At 40.6% G+C, this 26,762-nt stretch overlaps 2 protein-coding genes across 5 annotated transcripts; one reads left to right on the top strand and one right to left on the bottom strand.

Moving 5' to 3' along the window:
* Positions 1 to 1,294: 1,294 nt before the first annotated feature.
* Positions 1,295 to 6,029, bottom strand: COA7 (cytochrome c oxidase assembly factor 7). 3 transcript variants are annotated; one of them, XM_088169688.1, is made up of 5 exons: positions 5,894 to 6,029; positions 3,430 to 5,000; positions 2,926 to 3,038; positions 2,711 to 2,851; positions 1,295 to 1,887 (listed from the first exon to the last, which is right to left on the bottom strand). In XM_088169688.1, exons 3-5 carry the CDS (start codon positions 3,029 to 3,031, stop codon positions 1,439 to 1,441), a joined length of 696 nt encoding a protein of 231 aa, XP_088025814.1. In that variant the 5' UTR covers positions 3,032 to 3,038; positions 3,430 to 5,000; positions 5,894 to 6,029; the 3' UTR covers positions 1,295 to 1,438. The 3 variants fall into 3 exon arrangements, with proteins under 3 accessions (XP_088025814.1, XP_088025813.1, XP_014726114.1); XM_088169687.1 differs by having other exon boundaries at positions 5,727 to 5,943; XM_014870628.2 differs by having other exon boundaries at positions 3,430 to 5,943.
* On the top strand, positions 6,023 to 26,152 carry LOC106849775 (protein zyg-11 homolog B). Of its 2 annotated transcripts, none has more exons than XM_088169685.1 (14): positions 6,023 to 6,159; positions 11,826 to 11,991; positions 14,367 to 15,121; positions 17,166 to 17,306; positions 18,519 to 18,695; positions 18,881 to 18,945; positions 19,521 to 19,620; positions 19,702 to 19,752; positions 20,238 to 20,399; positions 20,507 to 20,554; positions 21,188 to 21,385; positions 21,479 to 21,531; positions 21,777 to 21,874; positions 24,152 to 26,152. In XM_088169685.1, the coding sequence occupies exons 2-14, from the start codon at positions 11,940 to 11,942 to the stop codon at positions 24,340 to 24,342; spliced, it is 2,091 nt and encodes a 696-aa protein (XP_088025811.1). In that variant the 5' UTR covers positions 6,023 to 6,159; positions 11,826 to 11,939; the 3' UTR covers positions 24,343 to 26,152. The 2 variants fall into 2 exon arrangements, with proteins under 2 accessions (XP_088025811.1, XP_088025810.1); XM_088169684.1 differs by lacking the exon at positions 6,023 to 6,159 and adding an exon at positions 6,905 to 7,091.
* The last annotated feature ends 610 nt before the right edge of the window (positions 26,153 to 26,762 follow it).

Raw genomic sequence — 26,762 nt, 5'->3', positions numbered from 1 at the left:
GTTTAAAATACCACCCAATTCTCCAGTGCCTTGACCCACCTGTAATTGCCTACTCCTGAACACATGGATTCCAAACTGTTTTATTACAAGTGTTACACTCTACAGTGGTAGCATTTACTTACCTTTCCCAAGAGAAACAAATGCCCAAAATAGCACCTAGCAAAAAATCAGGCAGTGTTCCTCTAAGAGCTTTACCCTTCTGAACTGCCAAAAAATAATAACTGATATAGAAAAATTACTCTGATTTTGCCACTGCTATTTGTTTTTTTCCAGGCTGCTGAATACCAGAGCCACACCAGTGTGCAGTTTTCATACACTGCCATCTGTTGTTACATAGTGCCTGTGTCTCCACTGTGCTGTGCTGCTCGGGTTTCTGTTCCAGCAGCAAACATCCTTCCCAAGAACTCTGTTAAATTGGAAGAACTGCTTTAACTCATACATGCAGCAAGATTCCAACAACTCTGCTTTCACTTGTGGCCACAGCCAAATTAATGTTGCTTTTAATCCCACTTCACTTATTTCAGTAGTGAAGTTTGTATCTTTATTTAGTCCAAGCCAGAGGATTCAGGTTCTGAGTAGTAAATTTACAGCAAAACATACACACAAACTTGACGTATACTTACTTACCATGAATACATTTACAAACACTGCCCTGCTTATTTAAACAGCTCTTTCAGAATCTGTATGTTTAGCTACAGTCTGTATATATACACAGGTTATGGATTTGAGTCCAAGATCTGGTGAGTTAGCACCTTGTTCCCTAAATGTGAATTAGAAAAAATAGAACATAGTGTTCCAGAAGCTGACAGGAAGGTAAAATGATTTGTGTGTGATCAAGTAAGGGGCAATCGTGTTGGGAGAGCAGCCTGAAGCACTCAGGCACACATTACAGGCAGATATGCAGTCACAAAGCAGTTGGAAACGAGGAAATAAGGGAGCTAGGAACTGGCCTCGACCTACAGAATTACAGATGACTATCCATGCCTTAGAGCAGCTCACACAAGTGTGCAGCTATCAACGTTCTGAAAATGCCTGTGAGAGATGGAACAGTTCAGACTGCCCAAGCTGGGATTACCTGCAGTTGTGATTTCTGCATGTTAGAACGGGTCAGAGCACAAGCCTGGATATTGAAGTGTTGGACAGAAAAGAGATCCTTTGTGCTTGAAACCATGGGGACAAACTCCCAAAAGACCACAAGTTTTTGCCTTCCTTAAAAAGAAGGGAAGGATATAAGCAAAACACACTTAAGAACTTGTGTGTTCAAACCCACAGAAAGGCACAGCAGAGATAGTAATTTGTTGTATCCACAAAAATATAATTTTATTTGCATATCCAAATACAGGATATTTATTTAAATGAAAACTGTACGCTCACAGTTTACATAACAAGTTCACTTGCCATTTAAAAACCGCAGTCTTAATACCTGCAACTGCCAGTTTTACTCCCCAAATGTTAGAGAACTTGCAGCTTCTTTCTGTTCTTTATGCAACTGTTTTGCCCTGTTTTTCAGATCCTCTGCCTTAGCATCATTCTTCTCAACGCCATCTCCCAGTTTGTACATGCGGCTGGCGTTGGCACAAGCCCACACGTGGCCCAGCTCACAGCCTTTCAGCGAGTACTTCAAGGCACGGCTCATGTCCTTGGGGACCCCAGGTGCTCCCTGCAGGTATATCACACTCAGGTTGAAGCAGCTGGGAGCAAAATTGCCATCACAGGCTTTTGTGTAGTAGTCTCTAGCGACAACAGGGTCAGGCTGATCGTTGTTGGCTCTGCCGTCCTGGGCCAGCAGCCCAGCGCTGTGACAGGCATTGGCTGACTTCTTCCCACCTTTCTCACATGACTTCACGAAAGATTTGTAGGCAGCTTTCAAATCTGGGTTGAGTCCACCTGTCAGCCAAGAACCAAAACATTACTGTGAGGACATGTTAAAAAAGCTGGGAGCTTTCTGCTTTGCAAGATTTGCAAGATGCTTCCCACTGGAAATACAGCATCCATCACTTTAGATACTACAGTCAACACTTAAGACTTCACAGACATTACTGTTGTCTCAGCGAGAAACATTTTGCAATGTCTTTGACTTAGAAAACTCACCTCTACTCACCAGTAATCACACCACCACCAGTAACCAAAAAATAGCCCAGACCCACAAAACACTCCTTCCATAACTACATCCATGGATTTAATATCTTACACTAGGCAAAAAACTATTTTGCCAGTATACCTACACCAACATTGTTACTAGTTTGGAACTACAGAAAAAATATTGTTCCTTACTAGTACTGTCATTTGGAAGATCTCTAATTTAAATGCTTTCCATTACTGTGCCAGCAAATGTATTTTAAAGAGACTTGGAGACTATTTAGGTATGCATGTTACTAGTCTGTGAGTTTCTTTCTTACTTTCTTTCACTGAGAATAGTCTGACAAGAAGAAATGTTATGAACTGAATATGCAGCAACATTGAGCACTGGCTGTACTTAATTGTTAAACGGATGTAATTATAAAAAATAATTACAGAGTTAACATACGGATGATTTTTCAGAAGGAAGCAATTTTAACTTTTCCATCCTCCCCCACCTTTCAGGAGGTGACAATGAAAGGGGCGGGACAACCAGTTGCTCCTTCAAGGTCAGATGTGAAGGTGGCCAGGTATCGGAACAGGGAGGAGGTGGAGTCCTCTGCGACCCGAGCGCCAGAACCGCCCTGCCCACCTTTGCCGAGGGCCTGGTAGGCTCCCAGTTTGTAGCAGCTCTCGCTGTGCCCGTGCACCTCGCAGTTGTCGCGCAGCACCCGCGCCGCCGCCACGAAGTCCTTCTTCACAGCATCCAGGTAATCGGCGAAGCGCTGGCAGCCTGCAAGGCACGGACAGGGGCTGAGCCTCCGAGGGCCCCGCGGCGGCGGCCGGGGGATGGCGGCGGGGCCTTACCGTCCGGGTCCTTCTCCTTGAAGCACTGGTAGCTGTACTCCACGTGCAGGTTCTCCAGGTACGCCCGCACCTCCTCCTCGTCCGCGAAGTTGATGAAGCCGGCCATGGCCGCGCTGGGTCACGGCGTGATCGGGGCGGCGGCTCCCGCGAGCGCCGAGCGTTCGATTCGGGACCGCCCCCGCGGGACCGCCCCTTCCCCCGCCCGCTCCGACCGCCCTCCCCGACCGCCCGCACCCGGCCCCGCCTCTGCCTGCACCCGGCCCCGCCTCTGCCCGGCCCCGGCCCCGCCTCCGCCCGCACCCGGCCCTGCCTCTGCTCCGCCTCTGCCTACACCCGGCCCCGCCTCGGCCCCGCCTCTGCCTGCACCCGGCCCCGCCTCTGCCCGCTCCGACCGCCCTCACCCGGCCCCGCCTCCGCCCGCTCGGGCCGCCCCTTCCCCGCCCGTTTTTCCTGCCCCTCCTGTGGCTGCTCCCTCCGCCTGTTCCCCAGCCTCTCTTGGCGCACCTTTCCTTACAGCTCCTGTCATTACAGTTTCCCCTTGCGCTGGCGAGCAGCGCGGCTCCTCCCCGTGGTCACCGGGAACTCTGACGGCTCAGCAGTTTTAAGCGATAACACACTGTTAGAATTTTACTTTCAGAGTATTCCCGAGGTTTGCCTCAGCACAACCCATAAACTGAGACATGACAGGACATTAATTGAGCTCTGTGTGGCCTAGGAGCAGGGCTGCTTTCCCCATTCCTCAGTTTGCCTCCTGCACGCTTTTGTCTGGATTAACAGCTCCATATTTTCCAAATCCGTTTTAGGACAGGGGTGCTGCTGTGAGGCACTGCTCTCAGCCACCACTCCTTTCTATGGTACCACAAAAGCTCTCACACGTGCTTTTTGAAGTACTGGAACCTGCACTGAGCAGGCAGTGCCAGGGGCACTGGGAGCACCCAGAGACTGGTAAGCATTTAGCACACAACGAACCCTGGTTCTCCAGTGATCTGAGAATCACAGAATGGTTTGAGTGGGAAGGGACCTTAAATACCATCTCATTCCATCCCCCTGCCATGGGCAGGGACACCTTCCACAGGTTGCTCAAAGCCCCATCTGACCTGGCCTTGAGCACTTCCAGGGATAGGTACCCACATTATGGATTAATTTAACCCAAATATTGTAATAGAATACTGATACAAAAATGGCACACTATCCAGCTCCAGAAGTTCTGAGCACAAACTGAATTTTCTGTGAGTAAAGTAGGACATTAGAAATCTGCGTGATGAATTGCTTAAAATTAACCTGAGTTTGAGTTAAAATAAATTTCAAATAATATTTGCAATATTTGCAAATGCTTTATTCCAAATTATTTCAGTAGGATAACACTGGCTTGTCGAATTTTTGGTATTAAAATAAACAAAAAAAACCCTCAGTTAAATCCTGTGCAGTCTCCCATAGGAAGAAGCCTTAGCCTTTATCAAAGGCTTGAGCTAATTGTGACCAACCATCGCCAGCTGGACTGGCAGCAAACTCTGCGTGGTGCATAGTTGAAACACCAGTTACAGCTTCTAAAGTATCTCCTTAAAACTTTTCAGACTGTTAAAAATTTGGCTTGAAGTTAAAACACATTTTCCATATACAGCTAAAGTCTTGTTTTCAATATGTATTGACCAAAACCCACTCCCATGTGTGTGAGAGTGCAGGAAGAAGATACACATTGTTTGGCCAGTGCTGGCTGCAATGTGAGAATATTTGTGTGAATCTCTACTCTGGATGGGGCCTTTAGAAGGTGAACTGCTTTTGTATCAGCAGTACTGTTCCTGTGGAAATCCAGCTTTGAAAAACATTTCAGTTTGCACAGACTCAGTAGAAATTACTTAAGTTTATTAGTTTAAGTCCTTGAAAAGTCTGCTCTTGTTGGGATTTTGTCTTTACAGTTTCTGATGCTGATGTTGAGCCTGTGCCAACACAACCATATGGCTGCTCTCTACCAGGAGTGGAGATGATTCCTGAGTACAGTGAGGCAGGCCAAGAACAGGCACTGGGAGCAGGGGGTCAGTCTGCCACTGTAAGTTTTCACTGTCTGAGCCCAGTTCCTGTCATAAATTTGGGAAACAAGACATCTGGTGATAGGTCAGAGTGAATCAGTGAATTTAAAAGACATTGGAAAAATAGCCTGGAATCTTGCAAAGACATTATGAAGTGGAAAAAACACGTAATGGACTAAGAATAATAGTATGAGCTGCTTCCTTATCTAAGCTAATATCTATGTCCATAATTATATAAATTGTTTCTTCTAAGCAGATTAGGTTTTTAAGTTATTAAATTCAGAACATGAAGATTCTTAATTCTGTGCTTGTCAGATTCTGAGCATGTAATTTATTTTCTCTATGTCAGCAGCCAACTCTAAAGAATTGGAACTATAACTGACCTTTGTTATGCAGTCCTTAAACTGGTAAAACTGTGTTTCATAGTATTCATAGGATCTTTTGCCATCTTGTAAAGACAGAAACATAAATAATTTTAGCAATTGTTCCTTAATATTTATGCGTCTTGCTGGTTTGCAAACAACTGTTATTCAAAGCTTCTGTATGTAGAATCAGCAATTCTTTTACATAAATTCTATATTCTAATTAATTTTATTTAGATAGGGCATTTGTATCACTCTTTACTTTGTATCCTGAAACAAGAAATAACTGTATTCTCTTGCCCAACAGTACAATGTATGTATCGGTTGAGAGACAGGTTTTCTTCACTACTACTGTTATCTGAAACCTGAAATTACTTTGTATGGAATGGTTTATGCTTACAGCAAATCTCACCTCCAAAATAGGTGGCAAAACCTATTGTACTGGCGCAGGTTATTATTCATATTACCAGGACAAACCAGTTTGTGCAGGAAACGCTGGAACTGCAGAGGCTTGAGAGCACGAAGGGTGAAGCTGACGCCAGTTCATGGCTGTGGGAGGTTCCCAGGGCTGCTGCTCACCTGCTCCAGCCGGGCGCTCACCGGCGCCGCGCAGTTTCCGGGTCCTGGCTCCACTACCGGAGCAACCAGGCCGAAGAAAAGGTCCCACACACTCGTAACAAGAGAGGCCGATGCGCTTTGCTGCGCCATGGCCCCTTCTCCCCACACTTGGAGCCTTACACGAGAGTGTTGAGGCTCCGCTCCCGCAGCACGGCACCAGCCCGTGCCGGCGCAGCCCCTTTAAGGGAGGCGGGTTCCCGGCCGCTTGAGGCACCATTCACTTCCAGGTCGGGGGAGTGGGGGTAAACACGGGGGAAGGGAGGGAGGGAAAGGGAAAAAAGCGAAAAGAGAAGGAGCCCAGCGACGGGACCGGCTGGCTGGGCACTCGCCGGCGGCACCCAGCGCCGCGATGGTGAGGGGGCCGTGAGGGGGTGGCGGTGGCGGGCAGGGAAGGAGGGAGGCGGAAAGGGAAGGGAAGGGGAGCTGTTCGCCTGCAGCCCCGGGGTACCGGACCCGGCGCAGGTAGCGGAGGTGACCCCGGCGAAGGGGCCGCCATGGCGGCGGCGCAAGCCCGGCTGAGGGGCTCAGGCTGGGCCCCCTCCCCTCTCTCCCGCCGGCATCGCGGCCGGGCCGGGGCAGCCCTGCCGTTCGTTGTGTAACCGCGGCGCTGCCGCCCGTTATGTAAAAGGGCGCTCGGAACCCGGCAGACGGCAGAGAGGGAGGCTCGATCCCGGCTCGGTGCGCCCCGGTGTCCCCAGGGCGCCGGGAGGGCGATGACGGCCGGCCCGGCCCGACCGGCCCCTCAGAGCTCCGTGCCGGGCCGAGCGGGGCAGAGCCCCCCGGCCGGCCGGCCGGCGTGAGGGCACAGCCCAGCCCAGCCCCCTGTGCCTCCTGCCTCCCCCAGCAGCACCTTCCCACTGGGAATTGCTTTGTCCAGGGTCTGTGTGGAGGAAGCCGTGCCAAGGCACGGTGCGTGGGCCTCGCTGAGCTGTTCCAGCGCGGAGCTGCCAAAGGAAGGAGCAGCCTTTCCCTGCTCCAGACAGGTCGGAGCAGAGCGTATGGGAGCTGCTTGGATTGCTCCTCTGCTCCAGACATGAGTGTGCATATTTGCTTTTCAAGGACTAGCAGGAGCTTCTTGGCAATCTAGTCTCATCCTTTGTCATTAAAAGACTAATTTCAGTCAATCCCCATAATGAAGTTACGTGTCATTGTTATTGAAGTAGGTACATTTTGTAACTGCTTTTCTAATCAATCAGTGATCTAGGGTAGAATTTCATTGTTTAAGTATGTAGCGATGCCTAAATTTATGGCAAAACTTGCAGTTCATTTCTATGTACCTTTGCTGTGCTCGCAGTGTGCTTCTCCTTAATGGCTTTTTTCCGTCTATAGTTTATATTCATTGTGTTGTATTTATTTATGGGTAGCATTTGTATCTCTCACCTTTTGATCTTCTAGACTAAGAAAAGCTGGGTTTATGTCCTATTCCCCATGTGCTTTTCCTCCCTGGAGCATTCTAGTATCTATTACCTTTAAACTGAAGTGGTGCAGGCATCTGTTAACATGAATGAAATCTAGTGACTTAATCTTTCTTTTTTTTTTTTTTTTTTTTCTTCTCCTGGCACCACCTTTGACTGCTTCACCCTGGTTTTTTGTGGTTCAGAACACCACTCTGGTTCCACTCTTTATAATTTCTAACTGATGAACTCATATCTGAAGTTTTTGATATTAATCTTGAAATAAGTGGCCTTACTATGCCATTCTAATGGGGCACTATTTAATTTTAGGCTTCCAGTGATCGCTGCTGACTTAGTAGCAGCTTTAATCAGTATGTTCCCACTTATTGTGCCAGAATAGTTAACGTTAAATTGGAGTTTTGAGCATAATCCTTCCTTGAGTCTTGCTAATAAATCACCTACTTCTGTTTAATTCCATTTAACTTAATTTAAATAGGATAATTATAAGGCTTTCTTAGTAGCATAAATCATGAAACTGTTTATTTTTCACTGCTTTTCCTTTATTAGCAGTCAGAAGAATTTTGATAGCTGTTGCTTGAGTTGCTATTTCTTAATTGTTTTTAGAATGTTCATTTTAAGAAAGTAAGTAAAGTTTTGGGGCTGTGGAGAGGTGGAAAACAGATAGAAAACATGGTACACTCAACACCGAAGACTGAGGCTGTAAATTACCTCTTATTTTCCTGTTAATGTTTTGAGAGAAATGACAATGACCAGTACAAATTGAAAAGTCCCTAATCCTGTATCCATCTCGTCCTTTGAGACATCAGAGAGGGAAAAGCAGGTGGGCCTGGCTTACAGAGACTTTGCCTGTTTGGGGTTTGTCATACTGTGTCTGCAGTTGGGTGTAAAACCTGGAGAGCACATCATAGACATGGTTCTGTTAGAGATGAAGTTATTTGTCTTTTGGTGTCACATGTGGGTTTATTGAGGGGGAAAACGAATAAGCCAAAACAAAACACTACCAATGGGGAAAAAAAAATTGATTTTTAATGAGTCTGAGAGACAGAGCCTGTAGGAACTGAATCTGTCAGACTGGAGTTGGTAGGATCACAACCCCTGTAGTTCCACAGCAGTGGATTTTTTTTTTTTCAAAGGTAGATTGTAATGGCTGATAGAAAACAGCAGTTATATCTCTCTTATTTTTCTGTAGGTATTGTTATATAAGCAGGAACTTGCCTGTGATGCTTCCTCAAAGGAACAGATTTTTGTTTTGATACTCACACTCAGCCAGTTAATCTGGGTTTATAATGTTTGACTTAAGACTCTCTAACTTATTCCTGGTGCTTAATGTGTCCCCTTAAGCTCTTCTTGCTTTTTAACTGCACTTTGAAATATGTGTTAAATATATTCTAGTGGTATTTAAAGCTGATTCCTGGAATTTTCAAAAGAGAATATGGAGGATAATGTTCTTTGGGAGAACTTTTCCAACTGCCCTGGCATGAGCTCGGAGCTGAACTGGTAACATCAAGTTGAGGCAGGTTTTGCATTTCAGTTCACCACTGGATTGGATTACTGTTAGAGGCCAGTAACCAGGCAGTTTACCCCATCCCCCTGCACACTTTTGGTTTGCCTTGATTATATTGAGTATTAAAAAAGTTATTTAAGAAAAAGAATTAATTTAAATAAGCCTTTAGAAGCCCATCTGAATGAAATTATTCTAGTTTTTATGCTATTCCATAAGCTAGCTAGGGTTTTAGATGTGTCACATTGCTCTCATAATATATATTTTAGTTAATGAAGGCACCCCAACTTGTATCATGTAATGCATAATTCTGTGGTTTGGGGAATTAATTTTTGTATTTGTTTCCTGGCTACTCAATTAATTTGATGCAAAGAAAGAAACTGTGAGGTTAATTGAAGTATCAGATAATTAAGATGACTATGAAAAAGTAAAATAGCATAATGGAAGACCTACTCAAAAAATGCTGGGTGATGTTTTGTAAATTAAAAAAATGTAAAATTTAAATGCTCTGCTATGGCTAACATACATTTATAGTGTCTCATTAGACAGAAAGTGATCTGAAAACGAATACCAGGTTTATCTTCAACCTGACATTCAAAAGCACAACTAGAGAAAGGAACCACTTAAATTCTGGCCTTGTAAGTGCTTAAATACAACTTTAACTGGGCAATATTGTCTTGAAGTATAGAGGAGTTAGAAAAGGAATGCCTCCAGCTCACATGAACTGTTCTATTTCAGTAGCAGACAGTCTAGGAAATTGTTTATAGGATGCTTGTCAGAGGACTTTATTAGGTACAGATAAAAACATTTTGCCTGTCTGCCCAGCTTACCTCAGGAGCCTTTGGTGGGGATGTTTCCTCAGCCTTTTGGCAGCAAACTGAAGAAATATTACAAATGTCTCCTATAATGGGAATGAGTGCAGTTAATAAAAACAGAACTGTGTTGTTTTCAAGTGTAATTGATCCCTGCTTGTGGGTTTTTTTTCCTTGATTATATGGAGATGCCCTGCATGAACTTCCAGAGGGATTATATAAAAATTAAACTTACATTTCCGAAGGACAGATTGGCCACTCAGAGGTACTGGTTGAAAAAATAGTTTTCTGAGTCATATGCCAGTGGCCTATCTACAGGGCTAAAAATTCTCATTGGAGTTTGTTCACTGATACATGAAAGTGTTTCAGCTTTTCTGGCAGGCGGGAAGGAACAGTTCCAGGAGGAATGGAGAGAGCCACTATTCTGGTTTTGTCATCTTTGAGCATCAAATTAGAAACACAGGATCTAATGGAGGTGTGGATGTCTTTGCTTCAGTGGGAATGATTTTCCTACACCTTTGACTAAAGATTCTGATTTTTGTTTGATTCATCAGCTGTCATAGAAGTTCTGAGTATATGTATTGATTTCAAGTTTAAAAGGAAATTTTCCCATCTCATAAAAATGTCCTATTTTAAAATAATCAGACATCACTGCACATTACAAAGAAACAAAAAGAAACAAAAGGCATTCACAATTCCAAATTCTGTCGTTTGTTTTCTTATCAGTTTAAGATTGGAGGCAGCCAAAATTGCCATTTTCTGGTACGGGAGCAAGTTGCATCACAAAGTAACTCCTGTTTTATAACAATACAATGTAATAATATAGCTTAAAAAATAATGAAACTTAAGCACTTAGCAAAACTGAGTTAGAGGAATGAAAGTTGCATGTCAAAAGCTGCAGAAAGAGCTTGCATTTGAGTAATTTGGAGATTTTATTTCCCAAGCCTGCACTTAAATCTTCAGAAGCTATTAAACTGCAGTCTCTAATTTTTGTCAATACATGATTCTTAAAAGATAGACTCCATTCCATCTTTGCCCTAATGTGGTACCTCCCAGTCCTCAAATATGTGTACCTTATTTTAGAAGACTTATCTCTGTAAGCTTATTTATATTTCTTCTCTATAACCTTTTACATATTTCAGTACTCCTGTGATCAGCATATTAAGCAAGCAAAGCAACAGAAGTTAAATGAGCTGAGAAAGGTGAAATTATCCAGAACTTTCCATATAAAAGGGAAGCTACTATTTTTCCTACAGATGAGATCTGGCAAGAGTTGATGCTGTTATTTTCAATATTGTCTGGGGGAGTATGTACCAGTCACTCAGCCTTCTTTTGTGTGGTGCTGGGGATGATTCACAGTGCTGAGAGTCATTCTTTATGTTGATTAATCTGTGGCTGAAAACAGTAGGTTATTATTAGACATGGAATAAAAAAAACCCTTTGAGGTTTTCACGTATCAGTGTACAATCTCAAACTCTGGGGAAAATATCAAGTTTATATTCTGCCTTGTCCTTTGTACCCAGACTTCTGCTATAGATGATTTCCAGGTGCAGAGCACCTGAAAAGAGGAAAAGGATTATTGTAATAGATGTTAGTTTATTGCTGCACAAGATTTGAAAGTAAACCAGTTCTTTTTAGGTTTCCTTTTTTGATGTGAAAAAGGAATTCTAGCTGCCCTTTTCAGTATCAAAAATTGCTCCTATATATGCATTTTATCTGCAGTATCTGCATTTCTTATGTAGGTTGGTGGTAGACCTCTAATATGCATTGACTTAAATGAAAGATTAAAAGAAATATTTTAAATCCAGAAGTATAATTTGATATTTATATCTTCTTTCAGTCTGTCTTGATTGACTAATTCCCAGTAGACTTCATAAATTAAAATTATTTTTCAGCAATTGCTTTTTCTTCCTCTGGGAACACAAGTAGGGTTCAAAGCCCAGCAGGCATGACTGGATGTGGTTCTGGGGGTGCCTGGGGAAGGAGGCTCTCATCAGTTTGGCCAATTGTTTATTGTGTGACCTGACTTTGTGTGGCTCTGAGGGAGACATCTCCTCTTGTACTATTTGCTAGACTAACAAAAAAGACATTATAGAGTAATGGAAGGTTTATAGAAAGAGTGACTTGACTATATCTCCTTTGTTTCACTGTGTTTTGCATGACAGGAGGAAGCTTCTCCATATTCTTTACTTGATATCTGTTTGAATTTCCTGACTGCCAACCTAGAGAAGTTCTGCACAGAAAGGCAAGATGGAACATTTTGCTTGCAGGAGCCAGGAATGTTCCCTCAAGAAGTGGCTGATCGACTGCTGCAGACGATGGCATTTCATGGTAAAAGCAATCATTTGTGGGTCAGTGGTGAAAATATTTCACTGGAATGTGACATTGCAGTTCTGCTGTATTTTCTAGTAGAATCTGCTGCTGCAGCTGTTAAAACTGTGTTCTGTAATCCCTTAATAGAGAATTTTTGTTATTTTTGCTTTATACAGCTTCAGCTGAGCTTTGCATTGCCACATAGATCTAAATAGAAAGTTATTTGTCTTGGTTTAAGATTTTAATATTCCTTTATTTGAACATTCTTCAATCTTCTTTCAATCACTTCAGAAAAAAAAAGATTCTACTACTAGCAACAATACCTCTTGAAGTGCATTTAACGTGTTTTTTTTTTATTGTGTGCCCCTGTGATTAAGCTAGAAAATAACCTCGAGATTCAGTAAAACAGTTTCTCATCTCTCAACACTTCTATTGACATGGAATAATTTGTTTCAAAGCACTCAGTGTTAGAGTGGTATAAACATCTTATGGTACTCTTATATTTTGTGTTCTGGCTTACTGGTTCTCTGTCAGCATGTCTCTGAGGAGAGGGCTGCCCTCTTGTTTACTTGCTTGAAGCATGATAATTTGTGTAATAAAACTTCTTATCATGAAAAGTAAAGGTATAAGTTGTGCTAGAGAAAAGAGACCCATTCCTTGAGATCCTGGGGACTTTTGTTAAAAAGTGAGATATGACACTAGAAAAACTACTGTAAACAGATCAAACATCCTATCCTATAGGTGCTGATTTTATTTGGGTCTTACTGGGCAAGTACTGCTGTTCTGGTTTTTCTCAAATTGTTCTGGTCAGAAGTAGCAAAAGGAATGGTCCTAAAAAGGACAAGCTCAAAGAAGAAAAGGTAATCTTTAATACACACTACTTTCTGATAAGGAATTATTTAGAGTAGTCCCGAGAAATCAGATTCAAGGAAACTGAATTACCAGAAACTTCTTACCAGTGCTGGCAATGGTGAAGACACTCCCAGACACCAAAATGTCATAAACACAAAGAATGTAGGATAGAAGAAGTTGTGTGGCAGGTAAACATGGTGTGGCCAAGGTAGGCCAGGGAGAGAGCCTTAAATTAAGAGATAAGCAAAGATTAAGAAGTAATTTAGTGGTACTTTAACCAAACAATAATGACATTTATTGCTTTTGCTTTTTCTGCTCCATACCAGTTGTTTCATCCCATATTTTTGCTTTCCCTACAAAAGAGGAAAGTAGTCCCCTGACTACTTGGTCAGAAAGGCTTGAACCATTTTCTCCTTAGAAAGGTCTGCAAATCTTTGTATTAATTTGCCTTTGTCACTGAGGCAATTACTAGCCCATGACTTAAATCCAAACCGTAGTGGCAATTATGTTGTTATTCAAATATATTGCATTTTTATTTCATTTTCTTTGTGATGTATGTGTGCAGATAGGAGATTAAAAGCTAGGAGTGTCGACACTTATCACCCTGTAGGAGCAAAACTGGGACATGTTCTTCCTACTCCTTTTGTGTGGATGCTTGTGTAGCTGTACCCTTCACGTGGCTTTTTGTAATCCTTCTGTTGATAAGACACTAAAATTTCATATTGTATATTCAATGCATTTTTGATAATTCCATGCAGGGAACTCAATGTATTGTTTCAGTTAGGATGTTGCCAGTGTCTTGCAAGAAAAGGCTACTGATGCATTCTTTCTACAGAGTAAAAAGATACTGAACAAGATTGTTGCTTTTTCTTTTTTTTTTTCATTGATGTCTTTTTCTCTTTCCTACCCTTTCCGTGCCCTCCTCCTTCTATTCTTTGAAACACTTCTTTAGGTTTTTTCTCACATTCAACTTGTTTCTGAGCAACACTCCTACCTTCTTCATATAGAACTTAATTAGCTTAATTTAGTATTGATCATACTTATGAATTCAGTCAAATGCTAGATTATGTAGTTAAGGCAAGATGAGAACAGGTCATTGATAGGTGGTGCAATCTTGAGGTTCATGGAACTGTGGCCAGAGGAGAATTACACTCAGAAGTTTTGAAATTCTGTTTTTAACATACTTCTAACCAGTTCAGTGAGAAAAACACAGCAAATGAGGGCAGCAGTCTGATTGTTTTTGAATCATACCCATATTTTATTTATTGTGTGTTCCATTTTCTGAACCAAACAGGTAACGTGCATTTACTGCTTCTTATTTATCTGTCCTATTCTTAAACCTGGAATTTTCCAAACATGACATCGTAATCTTCAAAGCGGAATCTCAAATGTAAGATTTTGGGATCAGTGGCGTAATGATACTAAGGCAAACTACTTTGTAATTAATTTTCTCTGCCAGCACTTTGTACCCTTTGGGTTGTTAATGTCACAGTGGTGTTGTGTAACACTGCAGCCAAGCACTGATGCTGTTTTTCCCACAGGGCTTCTGAACGATGGGACCGTGGGCATCTTCCGAGGCAACCAGATGCGCTTGAAGCGCGCCTGCATCCGCAAAGCCAAAATCTCCGCCGTGGCTTTCCGCAAAGCCTTCTGCCATCACAAACTGGTGGAGCTGGATGCCACGGGGGTGAATGCAGATATAACAATCACAGACATTATCAGTGGACTGGGCAGCAATAAGTGGATCCAGCAGAATCTGCAGTGCCTGGTGCTGAACTCACTGACTCTTTCTCTGGAAGACCCTTACGAGAGGTGTTTCAGTCAGCTGTCCGGGCTCCGCGCCCTGAGCATCACCAACGTGCTCTTCTACAACGAGGACTTGGCAGATGTTGCTTCACTTCCCAGGTTGGAAAGTCTGGATATATCCAACACCTCTGTCACTGACATAACAGCACTCCTCACCTGCAAAGACCGGCTCAAGTCTTTGACCATGCACCACCTGAAATGCTTGAAAATGACCACAACCCAGATTCTGGATGTTATAAGAGAACTAAAATACCTGAATCACCTTGATATTTCAGATGACAAACAGTTCACATCGGACATAGCTCTTCGTTTACTGGAACAGAGAGATATCTTGCCTAACCTTGTGTCTTTGGACATTTCTGGAAGAAAGCATGTCACAGATAAAGCTGTACAGGCATTCGTTCTGCAGCGGCCCACAATGCAGTTTGTAGGACTGCTAGCTACTGACGCCGGCTACTCAGAGTTCCTAACAGGAGAAGGAAACCTGAAGGTTAAGTGGGGCAATTAATTTCACTGAAAAAATATAATGTACAGGAAAAATAGAGCTAATAATTTGTAACAAATGTATGTGTGTGTTTCAGTAGGAGGCTGCAAGTTCATTTTTTTTAAACTGTTAATTGTAATTACTGGCTTTAGGTCAACTTCCTACTTAATTTGGACACAAACTGCTAAATTTACGTAATACCATATATGTATCTACACCCTTGTAAGGGGTATCTGTTTTCTGTGCCTTTTCAGTGAACCTTAGATCCTGATTGACCATATTTAAGAGAGCTGAACTTTGTCTGGTCTGAACTCACTTAGTGGGATAATATTCTCTACATTCCAGGCAGTATCTGGCATAAGTCAGCAATGTGTAAGGGGTGGAGGTAGAATTTGCATAAACTTTGAGCAGTTCATGATTAACACAGCAGATAAAATAAGCTGAATAACTCAGCTGCTGTTATGCTCCATCATCACTGCTATTTTCTCTTCCAATATTTCTACCCATCTTGAAAGGTCTTCTGGTGATGAATACAACACCTAAGAAGCAATAACTTAGGAGGAAAGACTTCCTCTTCTTTCAATTACTCAATTGAAAATCCTCAATTACTTAGCCCCTTAGGATGTGATGATGTTTTCTGGGTGCATTTATCTTTTATAGCCAGGCAACAAGACATCATTCCTTGTTTTGTAGAATCTGAATGCAGTTATTAGAGAATGAGTAGGTCAGAATGAATTAAAAACAAAGATGTTTTAGACATGTCAGTGGTCATTGACACTGAGTTTTCTGCAGTGTCTTGAGGATGATAGAAGCTGCAGAAGGAATGAGGAAGAGAGCCTAATGTGTCCATAGTTTAATCTCCTGTGCAAGTTTAGTTTTTCACTTCAGTTTTAAAATTCAGAATGCTCTTGTTATAGGCAAGTGGAGTAATACAGCTACACAGTTTTGTAGTTTTTTTTCCCCTGAAACATATGACAATTCTTAGGGGCCAGGTCTCTTGAGTACTTAGTTGTCACAGTTGATAGTGAAGTGTCTGAATGTTGAAATGTGTAGCTGGAGAAAGCAAGTTCCCCTTTGGTGTGATGATATCCAGCATCAGGAGGTTTTACCTCATGTTGGTATAAAATAATACAATGTAATCCTTGGTGTTCAGAATACTTGCTTCATAGAGGTGTCTGTGCTGTGAAAAGGCAGGAAGGAAGAAGGCTCTGGTAATGTAAAAGTCACAGTGGACTAGTGGCATTGTGGTTAGCAAAATGCAGTTTGCATTTTTTTTTTTTTAAGGCATAATTGTGCCTTAAAAAGAAGTGACTGTAGGCTATGATTGGTTTTATTTTCTTTTTTATGTGACTAAATTCATTAGTAACTCTATTGAAATATTAACTGCTTAGACTAGATACTGCTAAAGAATAAACAAGACACAGAACTCATGGAAACAGCAGAGGTAAAATATTACTGACTTTACAGCAGCCCTGTGAAATTTGATTATGAGCATTAAGCAGATATTACTGTTGAGAACATGAAACCTAGTGGAAATTTTTCATGTAGGGTACAATTGTCTGTACAACATGTCAGTAAACAGGGTTGCCCTGTTCAAATTAGTAGAGAATATAAAACAAAATCCAAGATGCTATCAGTTCTCTCAAGGCTGTGTTATATTCCTGATCTCAGAAGTTTCAAAAAGTATGGCTGTATACAATACAGGATGCAGAGAATGTGACACTATAAATGAATATTTTGCTTCTTTTGTATGTGCCATTTTAAGTAGAAGCTCTGCATGCTGCCCTAAGAATTTTAAAAAACAATGATTGCAGTAATGATTCATTAAATAATAGGACTGAGGAACAAACCATCTTCAGTTATACAACTTACAATTATAAACAGAGAAAATATCATTAAATGGAAACTAGAGCAGGCCAGCAATCATTTGCTTACTGAAGGACTCTGCCAAATCACTGCCTTTGAAACTGCAGCTTTGCATTTTTTGAGAACGAAACTTTGAAAGTAAAATGTTGACATCTTGAACTAAAGATTATTTCTGTGTTCACAGGTGTCAGGAGAAGCAAATGAAACTCAGATTTCAGAAGCACTGAAGCGTTACAGTGAACGGGCCTTCTTTGTGAGAGAAGCACTCTTTCATTTATTCAGCCTGACACATGTAATGGAAAAAACTAAGCCTGAAATTTTAAAGGTAAAATAATAGTTTTGATGGTTGTCATGTGTTCTTCCTGAGCTCATATCCAAAACCCTGGTATAAGTAGTTTATAAGCTTTTACCTTTTTGGTCGTGTTTTTTAAGATTAAAATTGTAATGTTAAATAAAAATAAAGAACTGTTTAAACAAGAGTGATATAGAAGATGCCCTGTAGTGTTTTATGTTAGGTAAAATTGTTCTGTACTAAATTATCTAAATTTAGTAGCATGTAAATTAATTTTTTCACATAAGTTTGAATAGGAGATGAAATATCCTTCAGATGCTGAATTCTGTCATTAGATCATATCTGTTTGGGTTCTAATCAAAGGTCTGTCTACTCTTATTCACCAGACACAGCAGTGCCTTCTGCTGATGCTCACAAAACAGTAATAAAAAGGAAAGAATTCAGTGACAGTTTCTCTACTGTCACCCTCCAGTATGGTAATGGATGAATGGATAATGTTAGTGTTCTGTATGGGGCTGTAACCTGGAGCCCAGAAGCTTCCTTAGGAATTCATTCTAGGCATTGGCTTTCCATGTCTAGAACACCAGAGATGGTTTAATTTTTGTAGGGATCCTAAAAAGAGGCACCAGTTGGTTTTTATTTTTCTTATCCTCTTTGATGTTGAACAAGTGGCCTTAAATTTGCTGGCATCAATATCAAAAAGTCTTTTCCAGTCAACTATCAACAAAAAAATATTATTAGGTGTTTATTAGGTGAGATCACAATCTACATACGTAACCAAAAGCATTCAGGAAAAAGCTGCAAAAAATTTGTCCTGAGCTAGCAGCTCAGGATGTGATTTGAGATGGCTTATCACCAAACAAAGCACTACATCATTATCATTGCACTTCAGAAACTGTCCTGCTTCATTCACCTCTGAAAGGGTTTGGTGATTTTATCCCAGCCTGGCTCTTTCTAGGAATTTCTTGCAATCTGTGCAGCCTCTTCTTTGAGAGATTGCTACATACAAGCTGTGCAAAAGGACTGGGAGCAGTAGAAGTTGCCAGCTTTGAATCACTGAGCAGAAGGAAATGTTATTCCTTGAGAATTAAAATCACACCAGATGGATTTCTCACTCAAGTATAAGAGAGGCAGAAATTGGGTGCTGTGAGTCATTGTTGTGGCCTCGAGCAGGAGGCAGATTGTTCTCGGGCTCTGTGTGCAAATGTGTGAGCAGCTAACGTGGGCCCAACTGTTGTGCTGCAGCTGGTGGTGATCGGCATGAGGAACCACCCCCTGAACCTGCCCGTGCAGCTGGCGGCGAGCGCCTGCGTCTTCAACCTCACCAAGCAGGACCTGGCGGCCGGGATGCCTGTGCGGCTCCTGGCAGACGTCACTCACCTGCTGCTCAAGGCCATGGAGCACTTCCCAAACCATCAGCAGGTACAAGGCAGAGCTTCTCTGCTTTCTGTGCTGTTTCTGTGCCATTTCTGTGCCGTTCTCTGTCTTGGGGGCCTTAACAGAAGGTTTCTCCACATCCCGGGACGTCATGGAAATGCGTTCATAGCAAGAACGTATTCTGAAATTTGTGTGTTTCTAATGAAGCAATTATTTTTCATTTCTCACAGCTGCAAAAGAATTGCCTTCTTTCACTATGCAGTGACAGAATCCTTCAGGATGTCCCATTTAACAGGCAAGTTTTAGATGTCAGTTGAAATGAGCTGTAGCATCGCAGAATATTTTTCTTCAGAAGCTTTGTTTCTGGCCCCAGTTTTGCTCAGTTTAAATCATTCCAGTGTGCTGAAGTTATCTGGCCTATATTGTTTTAGGCCTGTTGACCCAAATATCTACCATTGAGTTAAGGTCTGAAAAAATCCTTTGCTATACAGGTTTTTTTACTTCATCTGGATGGGTCTATCCTTAATTCCATGTAACAGAAGTCAGCATTTCTCTGGGCTTGCTTTTTACAGACATTTTTGTGCTCAAATGTTTTGTCCAAATACTTCGAAGTGTGATGGTCTGATGTTTTAGGAGATTCTGCCAAATGTTTCTTCCTTCTTTGGGAGCAATTCCTATGCACTTTGATATGTAATTAAAAGTAAGAGACACTAAGCCAACAGCTTAAAGCTGACAGAGACTCATACAACACCTGCAATTTCACTGTGTCTTTCTATTTTGCATGGTTATGAAGCCATGTTGTTCATGTACATGTTTCTTTTATTAAGACTTGCAAGACATATGAAAATTAATTTTGTTTTTAACTTCCAGGTTTGAAGCAGCCAAACTTGTTATGCAGTGGCTGTGTAATCATGAAGATCAAAACATGCAAAGGATGGCTGTAGCCATAATTTCCATTCTTGCTGCAAAGGTATGGAATTAATCTTTGAGATGATAGAGTAACATTTCTAAAGTCTAAAAAAAATGTTGATGTGCTTTTGTTTGTTTCCAGCTTTCAACAGAGCAAACAGCTCAACTTGGTGCAGAACTCTTCATTGTTAGGGTAAGTCAGATGCTTTCCTGCCATCCCATCTTCTCCAGCTTTTCATACTAACAGTATTCCTGAAGATACAAATTAAACATAAGGAGATAAAATTCTAAGAACATATTAACATGTATTCATGTGGAAATTGGTTAGAAGGTAAGCCAAAGTGGATAAACTTAACATTGTTTAAAGTGAAAGATGCTCAAAATGAGAATATTTGGAGTAAATAGTACTGTAAAGGTCCTGAGTTCTGTGGATGGCTTTGTGCCATCTGTAATAGCCCTACACATGTAATTACTGTGGAAACAAAAGAATTCCTTTAGCAGGCAACCATGTTCAGAGGGGAGGTAAAATGTTTAATAGCTGGTTTATTTTGTGTAGTTTGACTCTAAACATGTATATCTTTAGTCTGTGTATAAATGACAGCTATGCATTGCCAGTTAGTGTAGGCAAAAGCAGAGGAGTCAATACATATGCTGATATTTTGATTTTTATTTCCCCAGCAACTTCTACAAATAGTTAAACAGAAAACAAATCAGAATCTTGTAGATACCACCCTCAAGTTCACATTGAGTGCACTTTGGAACCTCACAGATGAATCTCCAACAACGTGTCGGCACTTTATTGAAAACCAAGGGCTAGAACTTTTCATGAGAGTCTTAGAGGTGAGGAAGGGGAGCTTGGTGGTGGATTATCAATGCAAGTTTATAATTAAAGCTGTTTCAATAATAAACATAAATGCTTACTTTTTGTTTATTTCTTTTATCCACAGTCTTTTCCGTCTGAATCATCCATCCAACAGAAAGTTCTTGGACTTCTGGTGAGATGAAAAAAACCCCAAGTCTGAAATATATACTTTTAAAATTTTATTTTGAAAGGGATTTCTTAACCCTATCTTAATCGGAAAAAATATTTTTAATGTCTTAATATTTTTTACATTCTTTAATCTTTATAGTGTATATTATTCATAATTGACACGTTTTTGGACTGTTCCATGTTTCTTCAAAAATTATATTGAAATTGATAGTTACAGTAAATAAAAAGAGGTTTTAAGATAGGAGAATGATGCTTCACATGAGTCCAAATGTAAAAAGTAGGTTGAAAATCAGTGAAATGCAGAATTTTGCACTGCTGAAATTTTTTTGAAATTGAGCTTGAGAATGTTAAAAATAGCCTTTGACTTCGTGTTGTTTACATGTTAATGGCATAAAATCACTTACAAAAAAACCTCTTTATTTTGAAGCAAATTCCTGCACAGACTGGAAAAATTTCCTAAAGCAAAAGTAGTATTTTGGCATGTGGTCACCTGCACGTACAGAGATCTCATCTGAGTGTTTATTATCTGTGTCTACTCACACAATATAGTTCAAGTTCGTGTTTATCTCCCTCACACCATCTTCCTTCTGTTGACATTCTCTTTTTTTTTTTATTATTATTTATTTCCCCCTTCCAGAATAACATAGCTGAAGTTAAAGAGCTCCATTCTGAATTAATGTGGAAGGACTTCATAGACCACATCAGTAAATTGTTGCACAGTGTGGAGGTGGAAGTCAGCTACTTTGCAGCAGGGATTATTGCTCACCTGATATCTCGAGGAGAGCAGGCCTGGACATTGAGTCGTAGCCAGAGGACATCTCTCCTTGAACAGCTGGTACAGAAATGATGGTGAATTATATCACAGTCTTTTCTCCTTTTTTCAGTGTTTGTATTTAACAGCCAATGTTCTTGGTTCTGTATTTTACAGCATGCTGCCATTTTGAATTGGCCAACCCCAGATTGTGAGATGGTGGCTTACAGGTAACTATTGTCTTATCTTGTGATCAAGAGTTTGGAAAAGAAAAAAAAACATACCACATATCTACTATGAATGATATTTTCAGATAGTTGACTGAAGTGAGTTTTAGATGCAGCAGACCAGCCTCTTAATGTTTATCAATGTCTCCTGTAGTTAATAGACAGCTGAATAAGCAGATATATGACCTCTGGAGTAATAGTATCTAGTTATAAAGCAAGTAACTGTTTCTCTCCTTTTTTTTAAATAGGTCTTTCAATCCATTTTTTCCTCTACTTGGCTGTTTCATGACACCTGGTGTCCAGTTATGGGCAGTGTGGGCCATGCAGCATGTCTGCAGCAAAAATCGTATGTATTGAAAGAATATTACCCTTAAAATACATATTTTTTGGTATGTTATTCACTAACATGAAGTGGGAAAAATAAGAATTTCTGGGTTTTTACTCCTAATCCTCTAGAGAAAAGACATTTGAGGCTTGACTAAATGGGGCAGAAAAAGAGAGCAGTAAAAGTTCCTTACATCTCTTCTGTTAACTGAAATTTTACTGTTAGATACCTAGTATTAATTCCAAAATGTGGATTTGTTAAGATTTAACTACTTTTTTTTCTTGCACATGTGTTTTTATTCAAATGAAATATGCAAATATTAATGCTGGGCAGCAGATTCCTTTCAAATTAAGAGCAATGACCATGGCAGGTAGCAGTGTCTTACTGTGGGAACAGAAGCTATAGTTAGTCCTCATTTCTAATTGCTCTTTTGCAGTAACCTGCTGTGACATAAATGCACTTTCTTTATCTCTCTTTCCCATCTGCAAAATGAGAAGTAGAACGATTTGAGAGCATGTGATGTGATGCATAAGTGTTGGAAAAAGGAAATAAATCCCCCAACCATACCTAAATGTAGGAGGGAACAAACCTGCCTGGCTTTTAATACCTTTTTTTTTTTTTTTAACAGAAATTTTTGGCATGAATGTATCTATATAAAGTAGATTTCTTCTAAAATATGTGAAGTGTTTTCTATGCCAGTTTTTAATCTCCTTGATGGCAGCATATCTAGGCTTGTTTATCCCTGCCCCATAAATCACTGTTTCTGCAGTGATAAGGCATCTGTTCAGGACCAACCAGTAACATGACATAATATATAACTGCACACAGAATACTGTTTTTGTGCCCTTCACAGAGCTCATAAATATAATGAGCCACTGTTCCCGGGGTACTGTCCAGAAATCTGTGAGGTTTTTCACGTTGAAGTCAGACTGTTCTGACAGAATTGTTTTACTGGTCAGATCTGGATAACAGATTTTAAGTTAGGCCCTGTAATTTCTCTTTGTGCCTCAGTCCTGTTAACTTTGTGTTGTCCTATTTGTTCTGTTTATTTTTGGTATTTTGTCTGCCCTCATCTCTGAGCTTTTAACATGCTACTGAGGTTTGTATTGGCCTACTCCTGATTTTGAGACCAAGATAGAATTCCTTTACATCTGATGGCAGTTGATGGCAGAAGCTTCTGGACAAAGTTGCAGAGAAACCAAATTTTGGTAGCAAATGTAATAACCTACTCTGGGGGAGAATATGTTTGATTCTGAAATATGAAAATGTATTTGAGAGGAAAATCTTCAGCTTTTGGTGCTTGGTACCAAGAAAGCTTTTAGTAGTCCTGGAGAGGAGATGGTTTTTATTTTGACTCCCTCTTAGAGATGACAGTGTAAAGTAGTCTGGATATAATTGGTTTAAAATTTTTGTATATTTTTTTCTTTTGCTGCTGTTTGTCTATGTCATAGTCTCCTCAGTGAGGTAACTTAACTAAAATATTAGTAAATTACTGCAGTAAATGTGATCCCCCAGCAAAATGCTCAACATCAGCATTAAAACAAGTCTGGTGTTGCATCACTGAGATGAATGGTGAAATTGGGCCCGTCTGAGGTAATGCCCTGTGGATTGCATTACAGCCGTCCTGACCTTTCCATAACAACTTCTGGAGCTTGCACATTACATTCACCCTACAGCTCTTTTTATAGCTGCTCCCTGCTCTTAATAATGCTGCAGCTGATGAGAGTGTGATTTCAACTTATTGAATTCCAGAATGTAAGTGGAAAAAAGCCCTGTAAAGGCATTTGTGGCAACTTACAACTAATGAAAGGCCACCATCAATATTTTTGGCAAACTATTGGAAGAAACTAGTTTGTATTCATTCTCCAAGCCTGGACAAATGATGTAATATATCTGATACCATTTTTTGGTAACTGTTCTGTACTGAGGTTTTTGGAAAAGGGGCTATTATTATCTAGATACTCATAGACACTACAGTGCTTTTGATTCCTGTTTTCTGGTTTGTTTATGTGCACTTTAAATGCTGGTAGTGGAGGTGGGAGGGAAGAGAGAATACTGTGCATATTACAGGGCACTTTCCAGTCAGCTGAGACAGACTGGTAAGAGACCTGATTACAGCTGGAGTCCTGTCCAAATAACTCTGTTGTGTTGTCACTTGTTAAAGGACTCACGCACTTCTGTGGGCACTTGAGGGAGTGTCTTAAATACTGCCTGGAGACAAAAGTGGATTTGAATCAGTGTTTACAGTATCTGCTACCTTTACCCTAGATAATTCTGGTTTTTATAATCCTATTACAGCTGCCAGATACTGCAGCATGTTAATTGAAGAAGGTGGTTTGCAGCATTTGTACAACATCAAGGAAAATGTCCACACTGATCCCCATGTCCAAAGGATTGCTGTTGCCATCCTGGATAGTTTAGAAAAACACATTATGCGCCATGGGAGACCACCACCATGTAGGAAACAGCAACAAACCAAACCAAACTGAAAGCTGCAGGTAGAGGAGTGTAAAGTATTGTCTCTGTAATAATCCTCTCTGATATGTGTGTAGTTGGAGTAACTTATAATATATTGGTCACCATTAAAGTGATTTGCTGGTAACTGTGGTACCCAAACCATGTGTGGTAACCTTGCTGAACGTCACCTTTAATGGCAACCTCTAATGGCAACCTCGTACACAACTTGTAAAGGGTCACAGCTTGAGCTGGTCATGCCTGTAGGGTAAATGCTGGCTGCCAGGAGATGGGACTTGTACAGATCAATATGCACAGCTGGAAAGAAGACTTCAAGGAGTACCTTGTTTTGTGACTTCTGGGAGAAGAGGCTTTTCCATCCTTGTGATTGCTGTTGATAACACTGTTCACCAGTTTGGTGTTTGAATAGAACTGTGTGTGGTTGTGAGATCAACACTTACAGACTAAAACAAAAGTTCATGCATGCAGGTGACAGAGAGACTTGTAACTAAGGCGACCAAAATGTCCATTGTCTCTTAACCCTTCTAGACACAAATGGGGTCTTCAGCTTCCTTTTCCTTTTGCCTGCAAGCCATGCTCTTTTGTTTTCCTTACTGCTGGACAATGCCTTTTTACAGTTCATTTCTCCAGAGTCCTCCCTTCTCCTGTCAAGGTGGGGACCAGCATCACATTCAGGGAAAGGGGAAACCCACTGAAGTAAAGCAGTAGAAACAGAACTAAAATGAGACAGTACTAAAAGGATGTTTGAGAATTTAAATTTTATAACAAGAATGGGGTTTTGTTGTTGTGTGTGATACCTTTCTTTTGTTTTTAGAATACTCATGGGGATAGGAGAAGGCTCATTAGAGCAAAATAACTGACGTGACTTCATCATGGAGTGGGTTGCATGTATTCATAAAAGGCTGGGATATTTGGTCACCTTATTTATAAGAGGCTAATGATTGCTCTCATTTTCTGTAAATATACTGTCAGTATTGTGCAGTGAATTATATTTCCAAGCCATCACAGTGAATGCAAAATATCACCCAATGTTCTGTGTAAGCCCTGTGTCAATTGCATTGTTTTGTGGAGTGTGAAATTTTACATAAAGATGCTAATTGTAACAACTTATTTCTTTCTTGGTTACCTTTGGGTTTCAAACCATGTGTTGAATTAAATATTGCACAGTGTACAGATGCCTGATACAATGCAAATGATGGAAGCAAACTGTGTGTCCATTCAAATTCAATTTAATTTCAGGTGTTGATTTTGTTTATCTGCTTAGTCTCCATATTTCCATGGCAACTGATTGATACTCAGTGACTCTTCTGTAAATATTGGGTAATTGAATTTAAAAAGAAAACTTATGTTTGATAGCTTACTAGCAGAAATGGCTTCTTCATGATGACCATATTTTACTACTTGTAAGTCCTTTCCCTCCCATCTCCCATCCTTCACATGAGAACACTGCCACTAAACTTCAATAACCTAATTAATGTGTCTTTCAGCAACTTCAAAAGGTACTGATCCAGTAATTTAATCAGTGTTGTGTAATTGTTTTTTGTACAAGAGTATAATTTTGGCTGGCATCATTTTCATCTGTGGATCTGGTTATATAAGGTTTTCTCAATTCCAACAGAAATTCAGCTGGCTGTAGCTTTGAATTATGAAGGTGGTTTAAAAATTAAAAACAGCCTACAGGCTTTTACCCACCACCCTTCTAAGATGTCTGCTATGGAATTTACATGAAATGGAACACAAAACTTGTCAAAATTGGTGTCAATAGAATGAATTTAAATCAATTGCTACAAGATTATTTTAAAATAAAGTTGACAACTCTCCTTACAGTGCTGTTTTTTCCTAATAACAGGAGAATTTGCTGAAGCAACTTAACTGAAAAAAAAATCTCCTCCATGCAGCACAAAATGCAAGGATGATGCTGGCATCAGGCCAGATGTCTGAGAGGCATGTCACTTGATGAAGTTCTGCAACCAGCAAGTGCTAAATACCCATTTTCTTTTGCTCCCCCACACTTCAGGCAATCAGTGAGCAAAATTCTTTCAAGCTGAAAACTTTGCATGCCTACAAGGTATAAATGCACTGTATCTATTTGTATATGCCACTTATAGGAAGGTCTCTTCACACTCCTGTACAGCTTCAGGAGTTTCTGCCAGGGTAGAATAATTCTGGAAACAACTTTTAAACTTTGTGTTCCACCTGTAGCAATTGCAGTCTTATGTGAAGGCTGAAAATCCTGACTGCTTTACCTTTGCAGATCTTTACATAGAAAATTTGTGTGTGTATAATTTGGTAAGGTTCCCACACACTTTTGGCACAAGTGAAACTGTGGTTTCCCTTGATACTATCATAGAATGAAGTTCCAATGTGGTAAGCCACATCTTAGTTTGATAACCTATAAAGCATTTCCTAAAACGACATTTGCTGATTAATTCAC

The sequence above is a fragment of the Sturnus vulgaris genome, chromosome 9 (genome assembly GCF_052056855.1).
Source record: "Sturnus vulgaris isolate bStuVul1 chromosome 9, bStuVul1.hap1, whole genome shotgun sequence".
NCBI lineage: Eukaryota > Metazoa > Chordata > Aves > Passeriformes > Sturnidae > Sturnus > Sturnus vulgaris.
The sequence above is the reverse complement of the archived record's forward strand: the minus strand, read 5'-3'. Positions and strand labels throughout refer to the sequence as shown.